The sequence below is a fragment of the Squalius cephalus genome (genome assembly GCF_949319135.1).
Source record: "Squalius cephalus genome assembly, chromosome: 10".
NCBI lineage: Eukaryota > Metazoa > Chordata > Actinopteri > Cypriniformes > Leuciscidae > Squalius > Squalius cephalus.
Window position 1 is genome coordinate 41,397,827 of NC_137131.1, and position 23,168 is coordinate 41,420,994.

Genomic DNA, 23,168 nt, shown 5'->3' on the forward strand with positions numbered 1-23,168 from the left:
CATACATGAATTACCCGTAGCAGATCTATACAGGTGGAGCTGGGGAAGGTGGAGGGTTTCTGAATGCTGACCACTGGCTACTGATACAGCAGGAACCAATCAGCTGTGCTCTATAGAGAATGATGTGATTGACAGCAGACTGGGTTAAGGACCCATCAGCCTGCGCCATCGAGGGTTTCATGACAGAACTTTGTACATTTTTTTTTTTTTTTGTAAAAACATAAAATAAAAAAATATGTTGCTATCAATAAAACCTGATGATTCTTTTGTGATGGGGCAAGTAAACCTACAGGCCTGGACTAGCAGAAATCCTTATTGTTGATTGCCCGTTAGTTTCCTGTAGTATCTGACTACTCCACTTTATAAATAGCTTGGCAAGCTACAGTATCAATCAACAGTGAAACTGCAGAGAACACGCACACAAGGCTGGCTCATTACTCTAACCTCTCGGGTTTCTGCATTTTCCTAGAACAGAGAGCAGCGGCAGCCGTGAGGTCATGTGACCCGTTTGTGGATGTGACTCAACGGACGGGATATTCCCAAAGACCATCGACCAGACACATTTACATTTATATTCTACTCTTCTTAGATACCAAAACTAGTACATTTTTGTTAAAGGACAAGTTTGGTATTTTACACTTAAAGCCCTGTTTTCAGATCGTTTCTGATGAAATAGAACGGTTAAGATTGAAATTTGGACACATGCTGCTGGCCCGAGAATTTTCGGTTTCTGTGGTAGCACCCTACCCCCCCCCCCCCCAACTCCACAATGGTTGCATAGGTGCACTGGAACAATCCTTCTTAAAACACATTAAACTTTCGTTTAAAAAGACGTGAAACTCACCGAGTGGTCAGGGGTGTTCACTGATATGCTCACACAAAAATCGCTGAAAAAGATGCTTTCCAACAGGTGTTTTACCATTCGTTGTAAAACTGTGGACCTATTTTTCCAAACGCCTCACACCCGAACTTCTTCCGTTGAGAGCTTGAATAATAGACACTCCAGCCCAGTTGGTGGCGATAATGCACCATTGCCAATTGCAAGCAAACCACTGGCATTTCATTGAATACACAGAAGAAGTTTGGATAGCGTAGCCTACGATACCGCGACTGCATAAGACTAAAGAAAGAATACAAACAACCCCATTTCCGTTTCCGGCGGCGGAGTAATACCGTACCTCACAGCACATCCAATACAAGTCAATGGAGTCGGACAAAAACTATGATAAAACCTGTTGGAAAGCATCTTTTGCAGCGATTTTTGTGTGAGCATATCAGTGAACACCCCTGACCACTCGGTGAGTTTCACGTCTTTGTAAAGGAAAGTTTAATGCGTTTTAGGATTGTTCCAGTGCACCTATTCAACCATTGTGGAGGTGGGGGGGGTGCTACCACAGAAACCTAAATTTCTCGGGCCAGCAGCATGTGTCCAAATTTTAATCTTAACCGTTCTATTTCATCAGAAACGATCTGAAAACATAGCCTGGGAAAACCCAGACAACTTCCGGCAAATTTAGATTTGCTCTGCAAGTAGTCTGGCAAAGAGCTCATTCAAGCCCATTTCTAATCCGTCGAAATCGCGGCACCAATCAGAAACGTTGGGGCGGGCTTTACACGATGACGATCGCTCTGATTGGTTTTAGGTCTATCCAATTGCGCCCAGAGGCATTTGAGCGACGTCCGTTCAACTTTTAAATGCATTATTATATTCAAACTGCAAACACATGAGGACAGTCTCCATGAAAGACCCACTGGCAGATGAACGTGCTACTACATTTCTCTCCGAAACGGTAGGAAATTAAATTAGATTTAATAGAGGATTTTAACTGTGACAAGATGATTGACAAGACAGTTTACGTGACAGGATGCACGCAGCAGATCCGTCCGATAAAGATGACGAAGTAGTATGTCCCAAAGCTTGCCTACTTTTTTGCTACACATTCAAAAGTAAATACCTTTTCTTCACAAAAAGAGTACATACTTTTATGGCGTAGTGTAACTTAGGTGAATTGGGACACAGCATATGGCTTTACACGATGACGATCGCTCTGATTGGTTTTAGGTCTATCCAACTGCGCCCAGAGGCATTTGAGCGACGTCCGTTGGTGACGCCCCTTTGGAAATGAGTTATTAATGAAGCTTTGCCAGACCATAACTCAGTTACTACTGAGAATGGTCTGGTTTCAACCAGGCTACTGAAAACAGGGCTTTAAGTGTAAAATACCGAACTTGTCTTTTAACTATGACAAGACAGGTGTCAGAAATTCACCAGGGTTCAAGGTAAAAATACCTCTGGAAGTGACACAAATCTATTGGGAAAAGCAGTGAATTTCTCTTTTTTTATGTTAGAGTTGAAAGGTAAACTTTTTCCTAAATATCAATTCCAAATATTGCTCTTTAATACGAATAGTAAAGCGGCTAGTTTTGGAAGCGAGCAATCATTAGGATCAGGTCAGTGTGGTGCCGTTACCTCTTTGATTGCAGACATCTTTAGCTTCTCGTAATAGTGCAGAGGTGCACGAGGTGAATTCATGTCATATCCGAATCCAGCCACCGCCACCTCGTCGCAGTTATGGAGGGCCATTGTGATTGCAACAGTCCCCAGTGTAGGAATATTCTGAAGGAAATAAAACACTTTTAGCATTACAAGTTGATTAGTATTCAGTGACAGCATATAAAGTACTCAGTAGTCGTACATGTAGGCAAAGATACCTTTATAGAAAATGACTCAAGTTAAAGACACAAAAAATTTAGCTGAACTGGCATTAAAAATGTTCAACTCAGATTAAGTAAGTGAATGAATGTGTAAGTGAGTGTATGAGTGAATGTTTCAGAGAACCCATTTTATAAATGATTCATTCAGACCAATTTATGAACCAATTTCACTCAAAAGAATTGCACAAATAAAAAATATTCACGGCCACTCGTAAATTGAATGTGTCTGGCGTCCGGTCTCATCCGCTTCCAGTTTTTTTTTTAGCTGTACAAAACTGCTCGTTGTGCTGCTTGATATTGCAAACTGGCATTTCATACCATATTATTTCAACGTATTGTCATAATTATAAACGTACTAGTTTGTAGTGAAAATCGGTTTTATTTTTTTACTTCGTTATTCTTCTAGTTATTTACCTATAGAGGCTAATGAATCAGAAGTCTTGTGTATTCACAGAAAATAGCTTACTTACATGTTGCTAAAATAAGGTGGATAACTTGCAACTATATCGTTTGTGCAAAAGTAATGCATCAGAGTAAAATAATTCATTAAGTAAACCAGAAAAACATCAGACATTTATACTCAAGTAGTCATTTTCTATTAAATGATGAAACAATCAAGTTTTTATTCATTACTATATGTTAATTGTAAGATTAAATGCATGACTGAAGATGGATGTGCAACACTGAACAGCCATGGATGGACTGAACGCTCCTGTTGAGTGCACTGCTCACACACCTCAGTGCAGATAATGCAGCGTGTGACTGACTTTATCAGAGACACAGAGAGAGCAGGAGATGTGTGTGTGTGTGTTTATCAGCAGAGAAGGATCATCCAGTCACGACCTGATCCATCGGGGAGACGAGAGTCATGGTGAAAGTCTTATCACCACAGTGAGACACTCTCTAGGCTAATCCTGCTCCAGACACTCCGCCTGCATGCTGATAACAGGAAACGCATCACAGCTCGAGCCCCTCAAACACTCGTCTCCATGACAGCAGAGGATAAACAGACCCTGAATCAGGCGGGACTCATATAGTCAAGAGCTGCGTCCCAAATCGCTCACTTGTGCACTATTCTATGCCATTTTGTAGTATAAATACAGCGAATAGTGCGTACTGAAAACTCTAAAAAGAAAAAGTGCACTCTAAGTTCCCGGATGATGCACTTATTTAACCGTGTGGAACGTTGGACACTTCATGCACTCAAACTGAAGCAGCTTTAATTACGTAGCGGAGGGGGAGGGGCTATCAGACTCCAATGTTGAAAGATAAAATAAACGTATAAAAGTTCATACACTACACGGTTGAGTACATAGGGCATAAGTACATCGTGTATAAGTGCATAGTGCCTCATTTGGGACACAGAGAACCTGGGACTTTATGTTGTTATTATGACCGCCGCTAGCGTAGCTAGCGAAAGCGGTCATATAGGGATTGTCAAAGTTTTTTTTTTTTTTTTTTCCCGTCACCTTACTGAATTTTTCGTCAACGATACCAGGGACACCGAAGCACCGGGGAACATGAAATTTGGTGGGCATGTAGCCCCACTAGACTTCTAAGGAAAAATTTCGTTTGGTCCCCGGGGGCCACTCCCCCCCCGCGCTGGGCCCCCCCAAACCCCAAAAAAAGCAGTTTTTCCTAAATAACTACCTGAACCGTGGCACCGAGGATGAAGAAATTTTTATGGTATGTTGGTCTACTAGACTTTTACGGAAAAATTTCGTTTGGTCCCCGGGGGCCACTTCCCCCCCCGCGCTGGGGCCCCTGTAAATTTTTCGTCAACGATACCAGGGACACCGAAGCACCGGGGAACATGAAATTTGGTGGGCATGTAGCCCCACTAGACTTCTAAGGAAAAATTTCGTTTGGTCCCCGGGGGCCACTCCCCCCCCGCGCTGGGCCCCCCCAAACCCCAAAAAATGCAGTTTTTCCTAAATAACTACCTGAACCGTGGCACCGAGGATGAAGAAATTTTTATGGTATGTTGGTCTACTAGACTTTTACGGAAAAATTTCGTTTGGTCCCCGGGGGCCACTTCCCCCCCCGCGCTGGGGCCCCCGTAAATTTTTCGTCAACGATACCAGGGACACCGAAGCACCGGGGAACATGAAATTTGGTGGGCATGTAGCCCCACTAGACTTCTAAGGAAAAATTTCGTTTGGTCCCCGGGGGCCACTCCCCCCCCCGCGCTGGGCCCCCCCAAACCCCAAAAAATGCAGTTTTTCCTAAATAACTACCTGAACCGTGGCACCGAGGATGAAGAAATTTTTATGGTATGTTGGTCTACTAGACTTTTATGGAAAAATTTCGTTTGGTCCCCGGGGGCTACTTCCCCCCCCGCGCTGGGGCCCCCGTAAATTTTTCGTCAACGATACCAGGGACACCGAAGCACCGGGGAACATGAAATTTGGTGGGCATGTAGCCCCACTAGACTTCTAAGGAAAAATTTCATTTGGTCCCCGGGGGCCAGTCCCCCCCCGCGCTGGGCCCCCCCAAACCCCAAAAAATTCAGTTTTTCCTAAATAACTACCTGAACCGTGGCACCGAGGATGAAGAAATTTTTATGGTATGTTGGTCTACTAGACTTTTACGGAAAAATTTCGTTTGGTCCCCGGGGGCCACTTCCCCCCCCGCGCTGGGGCCCCCGTAAATTTTTCGTCAACGATACCAGGGACACCGAAGCACCGGGGAACATGAAATTTGGTGGGCATGTAGCCCCACTAGACTTCTAAGGAAAAATTTTGTTTGGTCCCCGGGGGCCACTCCCCCCCCGCGCTGGGCCCCCCCAAACCCCAAAAAATGCAGTTTTTCCTAAATAACTACCTGAACCGTGGCACCGAGGATGAAGAAATTTTTATGGTATGTTGGTCTACTAGACTTTTATGGAAAAATTTCGTTTGGTCCCCGGGGGCCACTTCCCCCCCCGCGCTGGGGCCCCCGTAAATTTTTCGTCAACGATACCAGGGACACCGAAGCACCGGGGAACATGAAATTTGGTGGGCATGTAGCCCCACTAGACTTCTAAGGAAAAATTTTGTTTGGTCCCCGGGGGCCACTCCCCCCCCGCGCTGGGCCCCCCCAAACCCCAAAAAATGCAGTTTTTCCTAAATAACTACCTGAACCGTGGCACCGAGGATGAAGAAATTTTTATGGTATGTTGGTCTACTAGACTTTTATGGAAAAATTTCGTTTGGTCCCCGGGGGCCACTTCCCTCTCCGCGCTGGGGCCCCCGTAAATTTTTCGTCAACGATACCAGGGACACCGAAGCACCGGGGAACATGAAATTTGGTGGGCATGTAGCCCCACTAGACTTCTAAGGAAAAATTTCGTTTGGTCCCCGGGGGCCACTCCCCCCCCGCGCTGGGCCCCCCTAAACCCCAAAAAATGCAGTTTTTCCTAAATAACTACCTGAACCGTGGCACCGAGGATGAAGAAATTTTTATGGTATGTTGGTCTACTAGACTTTTACGGAAAAATTTCGTTTGGTCCCCGGGGGCCACTTCCCTCTCCGCGCTGGGGCCCCCGTAAATTTTTCGTCAACGATACCAGGGACACCGAAGCACCGGGGAACATGAAATTTGGTGGGCATGTAGCCCCACTAGACTTCTAAGGAAAAATTTCGTTTGGTCCCCGGGGGCCACTCCCCCCCCGCGCTGGGCCCCCCCAAACCCCAAAAAATGCAGTTTTTCCTAAATAACTACCTGAACAGTAGCACCGAGGATGAAGAAATTTTTATGGTATGTTGGTCTACTAGACTTTTACGGAAAAATTTTGTTTGGTCCCCGGGGGCCACTTCCCCCCCCCCGCGCTGGGGCCCCCTTAAATTTTTCGTCAACGATACCAGGGACACCGAAGCACAGGGGAACATGAAATTTGGTGGGCATGCAGCCCCACTAGACTTCTAAGGAAAAATTTCGTTTGGTCCCCGGGGGCCACTTCCCTCTCCGCGCTGGGGCCCCCGTAAATTTTTCGTCAACGATACCAGGGACACCGAAGCACCGGGGAACATGAAATTTGGTGGGCATGTAGCCCCACTAGACTTCTAAGGAAAAATTTCGTTTGGTCCCCGGGGGCCACTCCCCCCCGCGCTGGGCCCCCCCAAACCCCAAAAAATGCAGTTTTTCCTAAATAACTACCTGAACCGTGGCACCGAGGATGAAAAAAATTTTATGGTATGTTGGTCTACTAGACTTTTACGGAAAAATTTCGTTTGGTCCCCGGGGGCCACTTCCCTCTCCGCGCTGGGGCCCCCGTACATTTTCCGTCAACGATACCAGGGACACCGAAGCACCGGGGAACATGAAATTTGGTGGGCATGTAGCCCCACTAGACTTCTAAGGAAAAATTTCGTTTGGTCCCCGGGGGCCACTCCCCCCCCCCCCCCCCGTGCTGGGCCCCCCCCAAACCCCAAAAAATGCAGTTTTTCCTAAATAACTACCTGAACCGTGGCACCGAGGATGAAGAAATTTTTATGGTATGTAGGGCCCCCTCTTAAGGGCCCACATCAACCTAGCCCATAATCAGTCATTTGTGATTTGCGCCCCTCCCATAAAAAATGAAAATGCAATATTATTCTGCTTTAATCGCCCCTATCTTCAGTGGAGATGTTCAGAACTGCACCATATTTCATGTGTATGATTAACTTGACATCCTCTGGGGGTATCCTCTGCTAAGTTTTGTAGAATTTCATCCATGGGGGGGGGGGGGTATAAAATAAATTCATTTATGTGCACATTTAGTGACTGTACACTCATCGGCCTGTAGATGGTGCTGTTGAGCGAAGGGTTGCTGGTTTAGGATGATACTGTCACACACACACATGCAGGAATACAAACAAATGCAAGCATGCACACACACTGACATCCACACGCACCGACACACACCCATACACACACATACAAATCCCAATGCACACACACACACACACACACACAGACACACACATACACAAACACACACACACACACACACAGACAGACATGCACATACTATTACTTTTTATAGGTATATACATAAACACGCAATACAGCCAAATTACTCCACGTCATTTATTTTTGTGGTAAGCCAGTGCAGGCCTGAGCGGCGGTCATATGATGCGGTACATCTAGTTTTTATTATGCTTATATGCCGCTGTATATTTCGTTTTGTTGCTTATGTTTATCTTATGATTAAAGTAACGTTTAATGTTACTTCTCCTTTCCTGAACTTTGTAAAGTTACGAGTAAAGTCCTTTCGTTTTGTTGCTTATGTTTATCTTACGATTAAAGTTACGTTTAATGTCCGCCTCCTCCTTCCCTGAACTTCGTAAAGTTACGTTTGATCACTTAAAATCGAATTATTTTATTTAATTCTAATAAAACAGCTGCGAGTGCTGAATTACTACTCATCCAGGTCACTTTCTCTGGGTTTAATTGGTTAAAACAATCATACTAAAAGTCTGTTGTTATGAGACACTTGTTGCACGTTGCAGTAAGCTAGATTGATATTAGAATATCATATTAATAAAAGCTTGATGACTTCTGTTGCCAAATGCCATTCAATTCATTTTAACTCTTTTTTTGTTTGGCTTGAAGATGAAAAACATACCAAGCACAATGTTCTCTCTCCATTCCTGATGTCTAACACACACTCACAGCGTTCGGCTGATCTTGTGTGTGTCAGAGCAGAAACTAAAGCTGATGCTCTCCGTATGTTTTTCCGTCGTCTCCTTTCACGTTCATATGTAAATTGCATGAGCTTATTTTGTCTATTAGATTGAAAGATCTGATGCCTTAATGCCTTCTCGTGACGTATTGCAGACTCTGCTCTGGCTGTGCGAGTTCATGTGTTTTGAAGGCTTTGGTGAGGTTACGCTTTCATAGCTATCTTGCTATTGCCCCAACTTTAAAAGCAATGAATGCTGGGTTTCTCATGAATTGACTGCTTAAATGATTATTGTGTTTGCGCCTCACCCCTCTTCCCATGAGGCCTTTGTTATGTGGAAGACCGATGAATTTGAAGGCCGCTTCCTGGATGAAATACGGGTTCAGGATCCGCATGTCTTCTGGATCTCTGGGAACGACACGTGCCACGGACTTCCAGAATCCCTCCATACTCCGCTGAAAGACATCAAGAACACAACACACTTCGAATGAACATGAATGAACACTTGCAATGAATAGCTAAACCTTTGTGACTTCTCTGATGGTGAGCAGAAGCAGCTTTTCTTTTCAAACACTCCTTTGACTCCTGCTCTGTGAATACGCTATTATAACTGCGGAAAGGCCTTAAGGGAAACGGACACAGAACAGTCACTCGCACCCGCTGAATAACGCTCTCAGCTGAGTAAATAATCCGCTCACTTTGATATTAAGAATAAAAAGGGTGACGCTGCGTTCGAAGCCAAGAGCGTGCCCGAACACGGACCTCTCGCTCTCCTCGTGGGACGCCCACTTCACCTGCAACCAATAACAAGGACCGTACGGACACACCTGGGAGAGAGTGACTGTTAGAAGCCGTAACTACGCTTGACAACTCCGGTGGGATTTCATCAAACGGCATCCCAACCCTGAAAGTCACAAATAAACACGCCGTGTAATTACGTCCTGCACAAAGCTTGTGTTTTCTTTTCAAGGAAGGGGCGGGCTTTACAGTGGGTCACAAAACTGAACAAAAACAACAAGTGCTTTGACCCAGAGAGCCTTACTTGTGGTTTTCTGGTGTAACACAAACCATGTGTGACTCGGCATAACACACACTCAACTATCAGTCGCCATCAGCCTCGTTTAAGATGTGCACAAACTCCTCCCTTACAATCTACACCAATCAACTGATTCAATCGATTCATGACAACTTCGAGGCATTCGCTATGTAGAAGATACTGAATGAAGCCATTGTATTTATAAAGCTTTTGTGATTCATTTCTACATTACCATTCAAAAGTTTGGAGTTGGTAAGATGTTTTAAATGGTTTTGAAAATCTCTTCTGCCCACCAAGGCTGCATTTATTTGATCAAAAATACAGTAAAACTAAGTTAAAATAACTCTTTTCAATCTAAATATATGTTAAAATGTAATTTATTCCTGTGATCAAAGCTGAAATTTCAGCATCATTATTCTAGTCTTCAGTGTCACATGATCCTTCAGAAATCATAAAAAAATAGTGTCGAAACACTTGTGCTGCTTAATAATAAACGGTAATAAATATTTTTTTAGTATTCTTTGATAAATAGAAAGTTCAAAACAATAGCATTTATTTTAAATAAAAATCTTTTGTAACATTATAATGTCTTTGCTCTCTCACATTCATTGCATCCTTGCTGAATTAAATGAAAACTAACTGACTCCAAACCTTTTGATTGGTAGTGTGTTCACAATCAATGCCATTTCAAAGCAGTTTGTACGAAATACTGCATTAATTTCTTAAAAATTCTGCAAGTCATGATGTAAAAGTCTGACAGGCATTACTAAGAATGCAGAACGCAAAGGTAAAAATCTGTTTTTCTACCCTTCCACAGTAAACTTCGAGAGATAAAGTGGCAAACATTCAGCGAGCGCTCGGCAATGTGTTGTTGAGACTCACAGGGCGAGAGTGATAAACACACAGGTGGAAAATGTGACGTGGCTCAGGCAGAGAGAGGTGAACACAATACCCTGCGCCGTGAAGAGGAGAGGGGCCATTTAAAAGCCCCATGAAAAACAAGAAGCGCAAACAAAGCCACAAAGGCCAGGAAGACCCTGTATCAATCACCCTGTGCAGGATCCTCCTCCTACATTGCACGAGGCCTTTGTACGCAGAGTTTCTCTGATACCTGTCACCGAGCTGCTGGAAACAGACCTGCAGGTAAAAAAAGAGCTGACTAATGATCACGAACTCTGAACTCTGGTGATGTGTGTCCGCCTGATAGTGCCGTCCAAATGGCTTATTGTGCTGTATCACACACACGGTCACTCAACACTGCCGTAGCAACAAACGGAAAACTAATCTGAGCGCAGTGTTTTCTGCACTGCTGAATGTACAGAGCTAGTGGTCTAATTCAAAATTATGAGATATATCAATGTGTGTGTGTGTGTTGTGTGTGTGTGTGTGTGTGTGTGTGTGTGTGTGTGTGTGTGTGTGTATGTATATGATGTATATGTATATGATGTATATGTATATATATATATATATATATATATATATATATATATATATATATATATATATATATATATATATATATATATATATATATATATATACACACACACATACATATACACACATATATATATATATATATATATATATATATATATACATATATATATACATACATATACATATACATATACATATATATATACATATATATATATATATATATATATAGGATAAATGCTATATATATAGATATATATATAGATATAGATAGATAGATAACTTTTTCAGCAAACTTATTTCCTTAATATTTCTCACGATTATACAAAAAAAAAAAAAAAAAAAAATTAAAATTAAGTTAAAAAAAGATGAGTGTTTAGCACACATTGTGGCAATAAACACTGTAATTGATTAAATATATTTCTTTATATTTTTAAAATATATTTATTCCCAATTTAGTTAATCATTATACGCATAAAATACAGGTTATTTTAGGTTTTATTGTAAAAATCACATATAATGGATAAATGTACAGTTGGCCTGTCACTGTCTCTAAATAAATAAAAAATAATAATCTGTAATAATGACTGGTTATCATAACTAAATAAATACATCTTATGAAAGGGATAAATGTACAGTTAGCTGGTCATTATCACAAAATAAACAAACAAACAACTAAATCTGTAATAGTAACTGGTTAACAATAAATAATTGAATAAATTAATTATGAATCTTATGTAAAGGGTTAAATATATAGTTAGTTGGTCATTATCACAACACAAACAAACTAACAAACAAAAAAAATGGTTAACTAACTTTAACTAACTAACTAAATGAATAAATATAGTGAAGAAGCAAATCAATAAATAATACATTTATCAAGAGTATGCTTTAATTGAAAATAATTAAATTGTCATTATGTCTCTTTTTAGTCTTTTCAATGTGGTTGATGAAATAAAAAAATAAAAAACCTTGTTATCTTTAAACCTCAATTTCTCTCTTGAGAAAATGAATGACTAATTGATTACTTCCAGAACATTTGACTTCTGTTTCAGAAGTCAACATCTCAATTCATCTACTCAAATAAATACATTTTTAAATGAATCGGAAAAAGACTCATGAGCTGAATCAAATGTAACAAATCGGTCAAAGTCATTACTTTCGGTCGTATCCGATGTTATCTACACACATCCCCGGATGGGTAATCCTCAAACCCTTTGGTTTCTAGCCCCAAACTTCTCTTTCTTTGGTTAAAAGAGTTCCTGACACATTTTTGAGCGATGACGCTGGCCTGTAACCTGTGGGCGTGTGTTTGCCTGCTCTTCAGAGGGGCCGTGGAAGCCATTACGGCTCACACACTACAATGGCCGCTCTCAGTCGCTCTGGCACTCTGGAGGTGCGAGTCGCAGACTTTATCACAGAGTCCATCAGTTTCCAGTGGGCTGACACACACTGTGGCATTCATAAACCACTGTGGCTTTCTGCAGGAGTCTGAGGAGTGGTAGAGGTCGCTGACCCTGAACTTGACCCCCAACCCTCGGTCTCCTCATGTCTGAATCACCAGACTCTGAAGACACTTGACAATCATAAACACTATTGTGTCTCAGTGTGTATGTCATACAAAGCATCTAATGATGTATAGACATGAGCTCGGTTCCTTCCTAGGCTGCATGTTTAGTAAGGCTCCGGATGACAGAATAGATGAGCTCACCAGGGTTCGTAAAAAAGAAAAAAGTTATATTTAGGATGTGTCCCCAGAAAAGAAATCATGCATGCCGAATCAAACATTATAGTCACATTGAATCTTCTTGAGTTGAATGAAATCTTCTCAATCAAAATTCAATCTTCTCCTTGCTTCTCTTCTCGCGTCAAATCAAATCTTCTCAAATTCTTCTTAAATGTTCTCAAATAATCCCAAACCCTCTTGAATGTTCTCAAATTTGAGTCAATAAAATCACATCTTTTCAAATGCAATCTTTTTTTAATCTTAAGAAATGTTCTTGAAATGTTCGTTCTGTTTGAGTCTAATCAAATCAGATTTTCGATCTATTTTTCTTAAATGTTCTCAAACCTTCTTGAACGATCTCAAATTTGAGTCAAGTCCTCTTAGTCAAAGTAAGTACCTTTTCAAATGCGATCCGTTTTCAATCTTGTTCTTTAAATGTTCGCTCGGTTTGAGCCAAATCAAACCGCAGATTTTCTCCAAACTATTTATCTAGTTATCAAACCATCATGAATGTTCTCAAATTTGATTCACATCAAGTCAATTTGAACACTGTTTTCAAATTCAATCATTTTTTCATCTTCTCAAATGCTCTTGCGATATTCCTTCTCTTCTATTCCTGAGTCAAATCAAGTCCTCTAATATATTCTTTTTAAAGTTCTTAAATTTGAGTCACATTAAATGATCTTAGTAAAACTGAATCTTATCTTCTCTAATTCAGTATTTTCCTCTTCTCTTCTCTTCTCTTCTCTTCTCTTCTCTTCTCTTCTCTTCTCTTCTCTTCTCTTCTCTTCTCTTCTCTTCTCTTCTCTTCTCTTCTCTTCTCTTCTCTTCTCTTCTCTTCTCTTCTCTTCTCTTCTCTTCTCTTCTCTTCTCTTCTCTTCTCTTCTCGACCCCTTGTCCACCAGCTCGTGTTTACTTTACTGTATGGCCGCGTTTGAAGCCGATTTCAAAGAGGAGACAAAAGCAAAAGGACCGTCCACAACTAGGACAGCTGGCACAACTCGGCAGATCTTCGGCTGGGCTAACATCTCACATATGGTGGCGTTAGTCTAAACAGGCCACGCAAAGACAACCGATGATTTAGCTGTTTTGATGCATCATTTACGACAAGATATCTTGGCCGTTCTTTTGCTTTCAGAAGACATAGCTGCAATTTAACTCCAAATCAACAAAGATTCAAGTCAAGGAAACACAAGCTAAGATTACAGCCAATAAACACACACGAATGAAAAAACATCTACTTCATCTCTGACCTCTCAATTATCCTCATCAGTATTCCTGACTGAATGTTCTGAACGGAAGAATATTTACAAGACGGACTGCACACTTCAAAACCTTCACCGAATTAACACGTTCCGCTCAATTTCATGTGTAAATTAGAGCCGTGATTGTAGCATGCAGTAGGACGAGAACGAATGCTTCACATGGACGGGTCAGTGACGGATAATGCTCTCGAAGTGGAAGAGACATTTAAACTGAAAACAATTATCTGAAGAATTCATTTCACCGGTCTTAGCCGTGAAGGTTTCGGTTTAAGTCTGTTTATCATTATGCAAAATTACCCAAATTCGACTTAAATTGGTTCATTTATTGTTCAGTTTGTTCAGTAAATCACTGTTTTGGCAGTAATAGGTAATGGATCTACTTAAAACGCACGCTATGGCATGAAACAATCTATCTTGAAACAATCAGAGTAGCTGAATGTTTAAGAGAAATAAACGTAAAACCATTTTAAGACTTTTTAATGCAAATTAAAGACTAAAATACCAATTTTGCAAAAACTAAAATACAATAAAAATCTAGTTTGAAAAATCAAAGTGTGTTTTTTCACAAAATACCCCCAAATGTAACATGGTAAATAGTTTCCACCAAAATAATCATAGTTACTGTAGTATATTCCTAGTTTAAAATGTACAAGCATAATTGATGAATATATGTGACCCTGGATCACAAAACCAGTCACAAGTCGCACGGGTATATCTGTGGCAATAGCCAACAATACATTGTGTGGGTCAAAATTATTGATTTTTCTTTTATGCCAAAAATCATTAGGATATTAAGTAAAGATCATGTTCCATGAAGATATTTTGTAAATTTCCTACAGTAAATATATAAAACATTTATTTGTGTGAGTGAATGCAGCACAATCGCCAACATAAATGGACAACTTTAAAGGCGATTTTCTCAATGTTTCAATTTTTTTGCTCCTCAGATTCCAGATGTTCAATAGTTGTATCTCGGACTAATATTGTCATATCCTAACAATCTATACATCAATGGAAAGCTTATTTATTCAGCTTTTAGATTATGTATAATTCTCAATTTCAAATTAATTGACCCATGTGACTGGTTTTGTGGTCCAGGGTCACATTTAGTCTTTAGCTGTCTTTACACTGCAGCATTTACACCGTAAAAATAGTTGTTTAAAACACTTACTAAATGTAGTGGTACTGTATAAAAATGTATCACTGTTTTCAACATTGATAATAATCGGAAATGTTTCTCGAGCAGCAAATCATCATATTAGAATGATTTCTGAAGGATCATGTGACACTGAAGACTGGAGTAATGATGCTGAAAATTCAGCTTTGATCACAGGAATAAATTAGTTAAAAAAAAATTACAAAAAAAAAGTAATAATTTTCCACAATATTACTGTTTTTATTGTATTTTTGATTGAATAAATGCAGCCTTGGGCTTGGACTTCAAAAAAAAAAAAAAAAATGTAGAGATCCCAAGCTTTGAAAAGTCTTGTAAATCAGTTAATGACACATTCTTACGGAAAGATGTAAGAAAAAAGCGTGCACTTACTGACAAAAGGAAAAGTCATGAGATGCTGTATCTTTATCTTAGAGATGCCTTATTAAAAGACTCTCATATCTGCCAGAATGCCTCCGTTTTTCTCTACACGTGACAACCAAGACTTTTAAAGACTTCAGGAACTTTTAGATGTTTTTTCTTTCATTTAAGCAATAATATTATTTCTTTTCCAGGACCCCTTTCACACAAGAACACTCACGTACCATATTCAAGAGATTCGTTTCTCGCTCTTCTCCGAACCTACAATTCTCTCTTAGTCCTAATGGCTTTTGGGCTGGCGGTGGGAATTCTAATGGAGTAGGATATAGAAGGCACGTTATCTGTGTTTTTAGAGAAAGAGTAAGTCAAGCTGCGGCCCATGGGAAAAGGTGCTGTATGGAGACTTTCTAAAGACACATCAACAAATCCCAGCCACTATCAGGATACAGTCAAACATACAGAACTGCTCTCCCACAACCTGTGCATGGATATAGATTCACTGAAAAATAGCCAGGGCTAAAAGTGTGGCAACAGAAATATTACAAGCAACTCCTGACGACCAGCTACACGTTGGTGACTTTTATTACAGCGCTGTGACCCGGGGATCCAAATAATGCGGAAATGTCCTTGAGCTGAGTGAACTAGAGTCAGCTTTCATCGTGGGAGACGGTCCTCAAGCAGAACACAGACCAGATGTGTGCGGCATTTTCATTAGCATTCTGGAGATAACGGCGAAAGAGCTGCTTGACTGAACCCAAACCCAGGAGACAAGGTGCCCATTCTGCAGCCCAGATTACACAATTAAGCACATCATTGAGTTCCTGTCAGTCGCCTGAGGAAACGCTACACTGGCCGTCTCATGAAACACAAAGCCTCATCCGGCTCTACTCTCCACAACGCCAATGCCGTTTCATGGGTACCTGCGCTGACAAACTTCTGAGTTTCAGGAGTGGTCTGCTTTCCACTTAGATTGGATTCAGCAATTTTACACTCATCAATCTTGTAAATCCATCCCTCTTTTATACATTGTAACATTGTTATGACAATCCGCGTTTCCACTGTCGGGCCAGGGCCGGGCCGTGCTAGTGCGTGCCAGAGCCAGTCGCGTTTCCACTGTCACTTCCGGGGCTTGATCGGGGCTTACTCGGGGCCAACGGCCAGGATTTCTGGCCCGTCGAATACCTTGGGCCAAAGCGGGCCAGCTCGGGCTAGAGGAGTGGTTACGAACAGAGGCGGAGTTCACCTGAGTCGGGAGACGGCAGCGAAAGAGTGCTAAAGCTCCTCAGGTCGTATTTTTGGTGGCATATATTTGTAGAAATTATCATTCTTTCTAAATATGATGTAAATATGTCCTGTAACTACCAGATCAACAGAAACAGACGCGACTGAAGAAGTAAGTGTGTCCTCTTTCTTTTGTGAAATAGACCTAACGGTAATTTATTTCTGAGTGACTAATGTGCAGTTTTGACAAATTAATTCATTATGATCAATGTATCACGTTTTATTGTAAATCTGTGGTAAAACATCGATGCTTGGGTTTTAAATATTCAAGTAAACAACAAAAATGCCAGCAAACGGCCGCTTTTATCATGTTTGTTTTCAACGCTGTTTCCAGTGATTTCTGATTAGTTTTCTGATAAAACTTCCATTTGTTGGTGAAATGATGGGTTAGTGTGACGTTGTTCCAGAGAGGTGTGTTACGGGCGTGTTTTAGTGAAGCGCTGTGGAGCTTCTGGCCCGACAGTGGAAACGAAGGCCCGAGGCTATTAGCCCGGCACGGCCCGTTTAAAGCCCTGGCTCGCACTGGCCCGACAGTGGAAACGCGGCTAATGGTGTTATGACACCAAGATAACGTTATCTAGTTGCCTAACAGAGCAAAACTGAAAAGATGACTGTATAGTTTTGAAAGCATCAGTAAGAATGTGTTGATACCTACAAAAAAAAAAAAAACTTCATCCCTGTTACAGCAAAAGTGCTTGATATTTATAGTTACATTATAGTTGAATAATTTCCAGTTTGTTTTTAACTGTGAACAAAAAAACAAAAAAACAAATATGCTTTAGCGTATTTTATGTTAAAAGATTAAAAATATGTAGCTAAAAATAAAAAAATGCTCAGTCTTTTTTGGTGGGGCAAGTAATAAAAACAACAACAACTGGGCCAGCAATAAAACAAAGTCTTGTGTTTTGATCCCTGTCACTTATATTTAATATCACTGTACAGAGCACACACTGTGCTGCCCCCTACTGGTACATGTACTGCAGGTCTACATCTAATAATCATCTTTTAAAATATGCATGACTGGTTTTTTATCAGACACTTTCTTTTTGTTTTGTTTTTTTGCATTTTCTGAGCTATTTTAAAGAAAAAACTGTGGAATAGACTTAAACATGTTATAAATGGAACTGAGAATACGGATGCAAAAACCAAATTAGTCACAATATTTGATAAATACATTTAATAAAAAAAAAAAAAAATAGAGAATGCAGTTTTGTTTGTGAGCTTGTTGGTCGTGTGCTGTATGAGTGGTCAAGTTTTTGCATGTCTTACAAGCCTTTCCTGGTACACCATGTGACGCAGCCATTTGAAGTCCATGGGTTTGAAGGCGGAGAAGACGAAAAGCGAGCTCTTCTCGTAGCGCTCGGGTTTCTGGATGGCTCCTTCAGGGTAGGTGATGCGCATGGTGGTCTTCGTGCCCACGTCCTTCTCGAACCCGGCGACTGGAGCCTCGTTCAGTCTGAACCATGAGGACAAATATCAACATCAAATCCAAATCTGAGATCCATCAGCGGACATTATTAAATGTTAATGCTTATTTTCATAATTATACATCAAACGTATTAACTTGTTACCCTTCTGAAACAACAACTGATTTCTGTTAATATGCCAAATATCAAGTAGTGAAAGGACTTTTTTTTATTTATTTTTTATTAACTTACCGTACAACAACATCATATTGATCGATTTTGGAGCCCAAGGACTTATTGAACAGAATGCCTCCATTTCCAATAATAATACACTTCTTACAACTAAGACTGCAGGAGATAAATACAAAACGTGATTATAGCAACTGATCAACTCCACAGCATTACAAGTTGAAAGCATGAAAACAGAAAGTGTTGATATATAAGATATTGTAATACACAGATGACGTGTGTGGTGGATAGTTCATGTAATAGAATAAAAGGAGTGAATGCTGTTGTGTTTTGGTGTTTATGTGGACGTTAATTACCTGTCTAGTTCTGAACCCAGCGAATAGCTATTTGTAGCTGATAAAATATGATCGATGATCTTTTCTGTGGACAGAGATAACAGATATTCACTCATTTAGATGGAAAGACTATAGAAAATACATCAAGAGCTGTGCCAAACACACAGAAATAACTTTCAACAGAAATGACACTGGTGTACGGGATCCTATGATGGGCCACGTCGCAGATTCACCCATTTACCAGTAGCCATTTGCTTTTATACAACTGAACTCAATTGAATAAAGATGAAAATAAAATATCTAAGTGAAACCCAAAAAAGATCATAGAAAATAGTGCTAAATTACAAAAAAAAGCAGGCTTTGAAGCACTGTGTGTTACTGTAATAGCAGATGTGTGCGTAGCTGATGCAGACAAATGGCTAAAAAATTTAATTTGCAGTCTTTAGGCTTGGTCTTTGCTGAAATACTTATTATTATTATTATTTTGCACAAACATAGTTGCCAGTTCTGCTAATGGCCAGCTTGACTGTCTGAAGCTCTTCTTAAAATGTAGCCTAAAAAGCCAATAAGTCAAGTGTTTTTTTGTTTGTTTTTTTTTACTGTGAATGCATGCATACATTTTGCTTAGGCCTATATCATTTGATGCACCGAAATTACCAGCCAAAACAGCAATTTTTGTTTTCGCCAGAAATGGTTTTGGAGAACCGATATCAGTGAGGTTTAATCAGAGCTTCTCCGATGGCTGAATCGTGGATAAACCACAAACATGTCAATTTCTTGTTTTTGATTGATAATGATATGGATTCTCAAGATCAATATTTTATTCTGTGCTGTTTTCGGTTGATGAATGAACAAAACTTCGCTTTCTCCTTTTTAAATGTGAAAACAAAGCCTGTCTCGAGTATAAAATTCTGTCAATTAGGGGTGTTTATGTGTTAGGATGTGAATAAATATGTAGATCTAGAATTAATTTTGTATGTGTTTCTGTGTGGTAGTGATTGTTGCAAAAAGGAAAAATCAATAAAAATTTTTGTATAATAAAATTCTGTCAATTTGGTGCTCTTAACACAGCGTCTCAAGCGTATACCGATCATCTCCTCTATTACAGAACTAATTAAAAATGAATAAACAGAAGGAATGTTAAAAGATCCATTACAACTTACCGAAATGTATCATGTCTCATGTAACTTCTCAAGTGTTTCAATCGTGGAAAGATGTTAATAAAACGGCTTGAGAACAATATGGTCACGTAATGTTACATTTACCACAGAAAAGCCGTTCAATGACTACAAACTGGAGCGTTATCTAGAAAAAAAATTAACCATAGAAAAGAGCATTTAGCAAAATATATGCAGCACTGTCCATATTCATTATATTTTGACTTAAACTTTTAGATTTATGTTCCTTATTTAATGTATATTTGAATGAGTCTGTCATGAAAACAAATTATTACAGCCATCATTTAAATATTTATGTTAACCAAGAAATTGGAGCAGAAACATAATTATATTAAAATGTTTATATAAAACTGCCTTATGTAGACCACATTTTAAAAGTTTATGTAATTTTTATTTGATTGTTGAATTTTTAAATAAAATGTATATTTAAATCAATTGGTTAACCAAAAGTATTTTCGTATTCGGTGTAGGTTTATGGCTAAATTAATATTTTAATTTCCATTTCGGTACAAAAAATAAAAGATGGTGCATTACTAAAACACATTCAATTAATTAAGAAGTCTAATATTAATACAATTACACACAAAACAAAAACTATTGAAGCAACATCCCGCTATTGCTAAAACAACAATTAAACTGGAGTTCATAAAATGTATTTTAGTCCAAATAAAAAGAACTAGTCTTTACAAATCACTACACGCATTCGGCTTTATAGTCAATGGCTATTATAGGCTTATATATAATGTTATTAATAATAACACTGAATGCATCAATACAATGATAATTCACTGCATGTAAAATCAGATGTGCAGTACGCCACTGAGAAATAACTATATTGTGACATATACGTGCTGAAAGTTACCCGAAAATTACTCAATTTGTGTTGTGGTGAAATGAGCGGTTTCCAAACATTAGCGCATTGAGACATCTTTTCCACTTATTAAAATGATGCATAATGATGATTCAATATTAATCATATCTCCACCATCCCTTCTTCCTGAGCACCTTTCGCATACTATGTTTATGTAGTATTATTTAAGACAATATTAATCTAGTCGTACATGCCATTTAGGGTTGAAGATCTATGTGTGAATGTGGGATTACATTAAAAGGGACATTTCTAAAGCGGCACAGTCTCACGCTAACATGAACAATGGCTGTGGCCTCCTGGGAAAGATCCTACATCACACACTCAAGAATGAGGAAAAACCCTAAGTTTAAAAATCCATTTATCTTCTGCACAATCCCATTGCGCTATTTTTAGTCAAAGCGAAAGGCTTTCCACTGGGAAACAAGCTCTTTATGCTAAAGATAATAGAACAGGAATTGAATGTGAAGTCCACAGCAACAAAACCACTGATCCGCGTCATTTTTAGATCATTTTATTAGTCTGCCTGCCTAGATCACTTGGAAAAGTAATAGCACACATTTTCTTAAAAAAGCCATGCTATTTAAGGTATCATTCATGTCTGCATCACACAAAGTTTAAGGAGTCTGTTCAAAAGCATGAGCAGTATTTTAAGTGCATTCATCTCAACATCACATTAGAGCACATTAGACAGCAGTAATTCCCACACACACACACACGTAATTCACACATAAGTGTTTCTGCTGAAAGGCACGGCTTGAGAAATTTCAGCAGAGCGGATGAAGAGACGCTGACAGTTTTGTTCCTAACATCCCACACCATCTGCCAAAGCAGCTAAACTGAGGAAAACTCATCACTTAACGAGCACATTTGTGATTTAATCAGTGCTGGAAGGTAATTACACACAAACCCTCAAGGCCAGAGATGAATGAAGGCCAGTGGAAAGGTTTCTGGTTTGAACGTCTGGAAGGAACCACTGAAGACGTGATTGAATCGATGCCATGAGAAAATGGCTTCCACCTTACACCTGCATCATGTGACTAGTTAAGTGGGCATTAGTTTAACATCTACCTAATATACATTTTTTTCTCATTTGTAAGTTATGTGCAAATGTTAATCTACACGAAAATACAGACATTTGTTTGTAAAGCTATATGAATTAATCTTGACTGAACATAAACTACCAGTCAAAAGTTGGGAATAATTAAGACCTTTTAATGCTTTTGAAAGAAGTCTCTTATCCTCACCAAGGCTGCATATATTTGTTTAGAAATAATATTGTGAAATATTATTACAACTGTTTTCTATTTGATTTTGAATATATTTTAAAATGTAATTTATTCCTTTAACATTGATTAAAAAGAACTGTAATTAATAATGAGCATCAATAATAATTGAAAAAAAAAATTGTTGACAATACACAATCACATATTCCATACAAGAATGGCCTTAAATGAGAAATCGTGCAAGGATTATTTTGCATAGATGTTACATTTCAATCAAACACCAGTGCAATCTTTTTGTGTCCAGAGGCAAATGAGCAATCTATATATTGGCATTAAAGATTGGTTTCAGCAACTTTTTTCTTTTTAAAAGATGGAAGTTAGAAAAAGTTGGTTTTCTTCTTTGATTAGTGCCAAAAACATTGATTAACTCAAGAAAGAAAAAAGTTGCTGAAACCAACTTCGTGGGCTGGTGTGGCTACAGTGCCAGGGCTGAATTAATCATGTTATCTTCTAACCCCAGCCGCTGACGTTTCGGGCTCAGCCCCTGATGTTTTTAAAACCTAGAAACGCCCCTGCATATAGCCTGAAAACATCTCATCTGACAGAGGACTGTGCGGCGGTGCTGACTGCATTATTATTATTATTCTTTTATTATTGCTGTGAGATTGTTTACTGTTGCGCGCAAATCCTGGAAATATTCTAGGATAGGCTGAAATCACTCACGTGGTGCGTCTCTGTGTGAGAGATTTCAACATTCACCAGTCAGAGACAGCAACAAAGCCAAAGCAAAAAGAAATAAGGCAGCTTATGATTTCGGGGCTTTACATAGGCTATTGTCCGGTTTCATATTTGTCAGTCAACTTTTGAAAATACATTCGGGGCTGAAGCCCCGGCAAAATCGTCTGACGCCGCGTCTGATCAAAAGTAACCTGCCTTGTCTTGTCTATTGGTGTCAGTGGCCTCTTTGCTTCGGGATTTTTCATTGCGTGAAAAAACGGAGAACAGTGTCAACACGATGTGTGAGATTTGGCAGCCCTGTCTTCACCAACAACATTGTGCATTATATTTATCAAAAAACGATTTTATCATCGCACTGGGGGGGCCTTTGGAGATAACTGGCCCCAGGGCCTTTACAAGTCATAATCCGTCCCTGGCCACTGTAGAAACATGTCGATGTAAGGGGACCCGTGGTGTATGTAGAGAGAAATGGCTCATTCTAAGCTAATAAAAACATAACGGTTCATTAAGTAAGGTCTTTATACAACACTGAAAATATAGTTATGTATATGATATTGCATTTCTGTCAATAGATCCTCCTAAATATT

The 23,168-nt window shown here is 39.6% G+C and overlaps 1 protein-coding gene across 6 annotated transcripts in view; it reads right to left on the reverse strand.

The window, feature by feature from the left end:
• Positions 1-23,168, reverse strand: part of st3gal3a (ST3 beta-galactoside alpha-2,3-sialyltransferase 3a) — a 54,578-nt gene that overhangs the window by 2,636 nt on the left and 28,774 nt on the right. For all 6 annotated transcript variants that reach the window (XM_079882923.1, XM_079882921.1, XM_079882924.1 and 3 more), the window contains 5 exons: positions 18,593-18,656; positions 18,300-18,395; positions 17,911-18,097; positions 8,668-8,814; positions 2,471-2,617 (listed from right to left, as the gene is read on the reverse strand). In XM_079882923.1, coding sequence (XP_079739049.1) covers positions 2,471-2,617; positions 8,668-8,814; positions 17,911-18,097; positions 18,300-18,395; positions 18,593-18,656 — 641 coding nt within the window. The remainder of the gene's footprint in view (positions 1-2,470; positions 2,618-8,667; positions 8,815-17,910; positions 18,098-18,299; positions 18,396-18,592; positions 18,657-23,168) is intronic.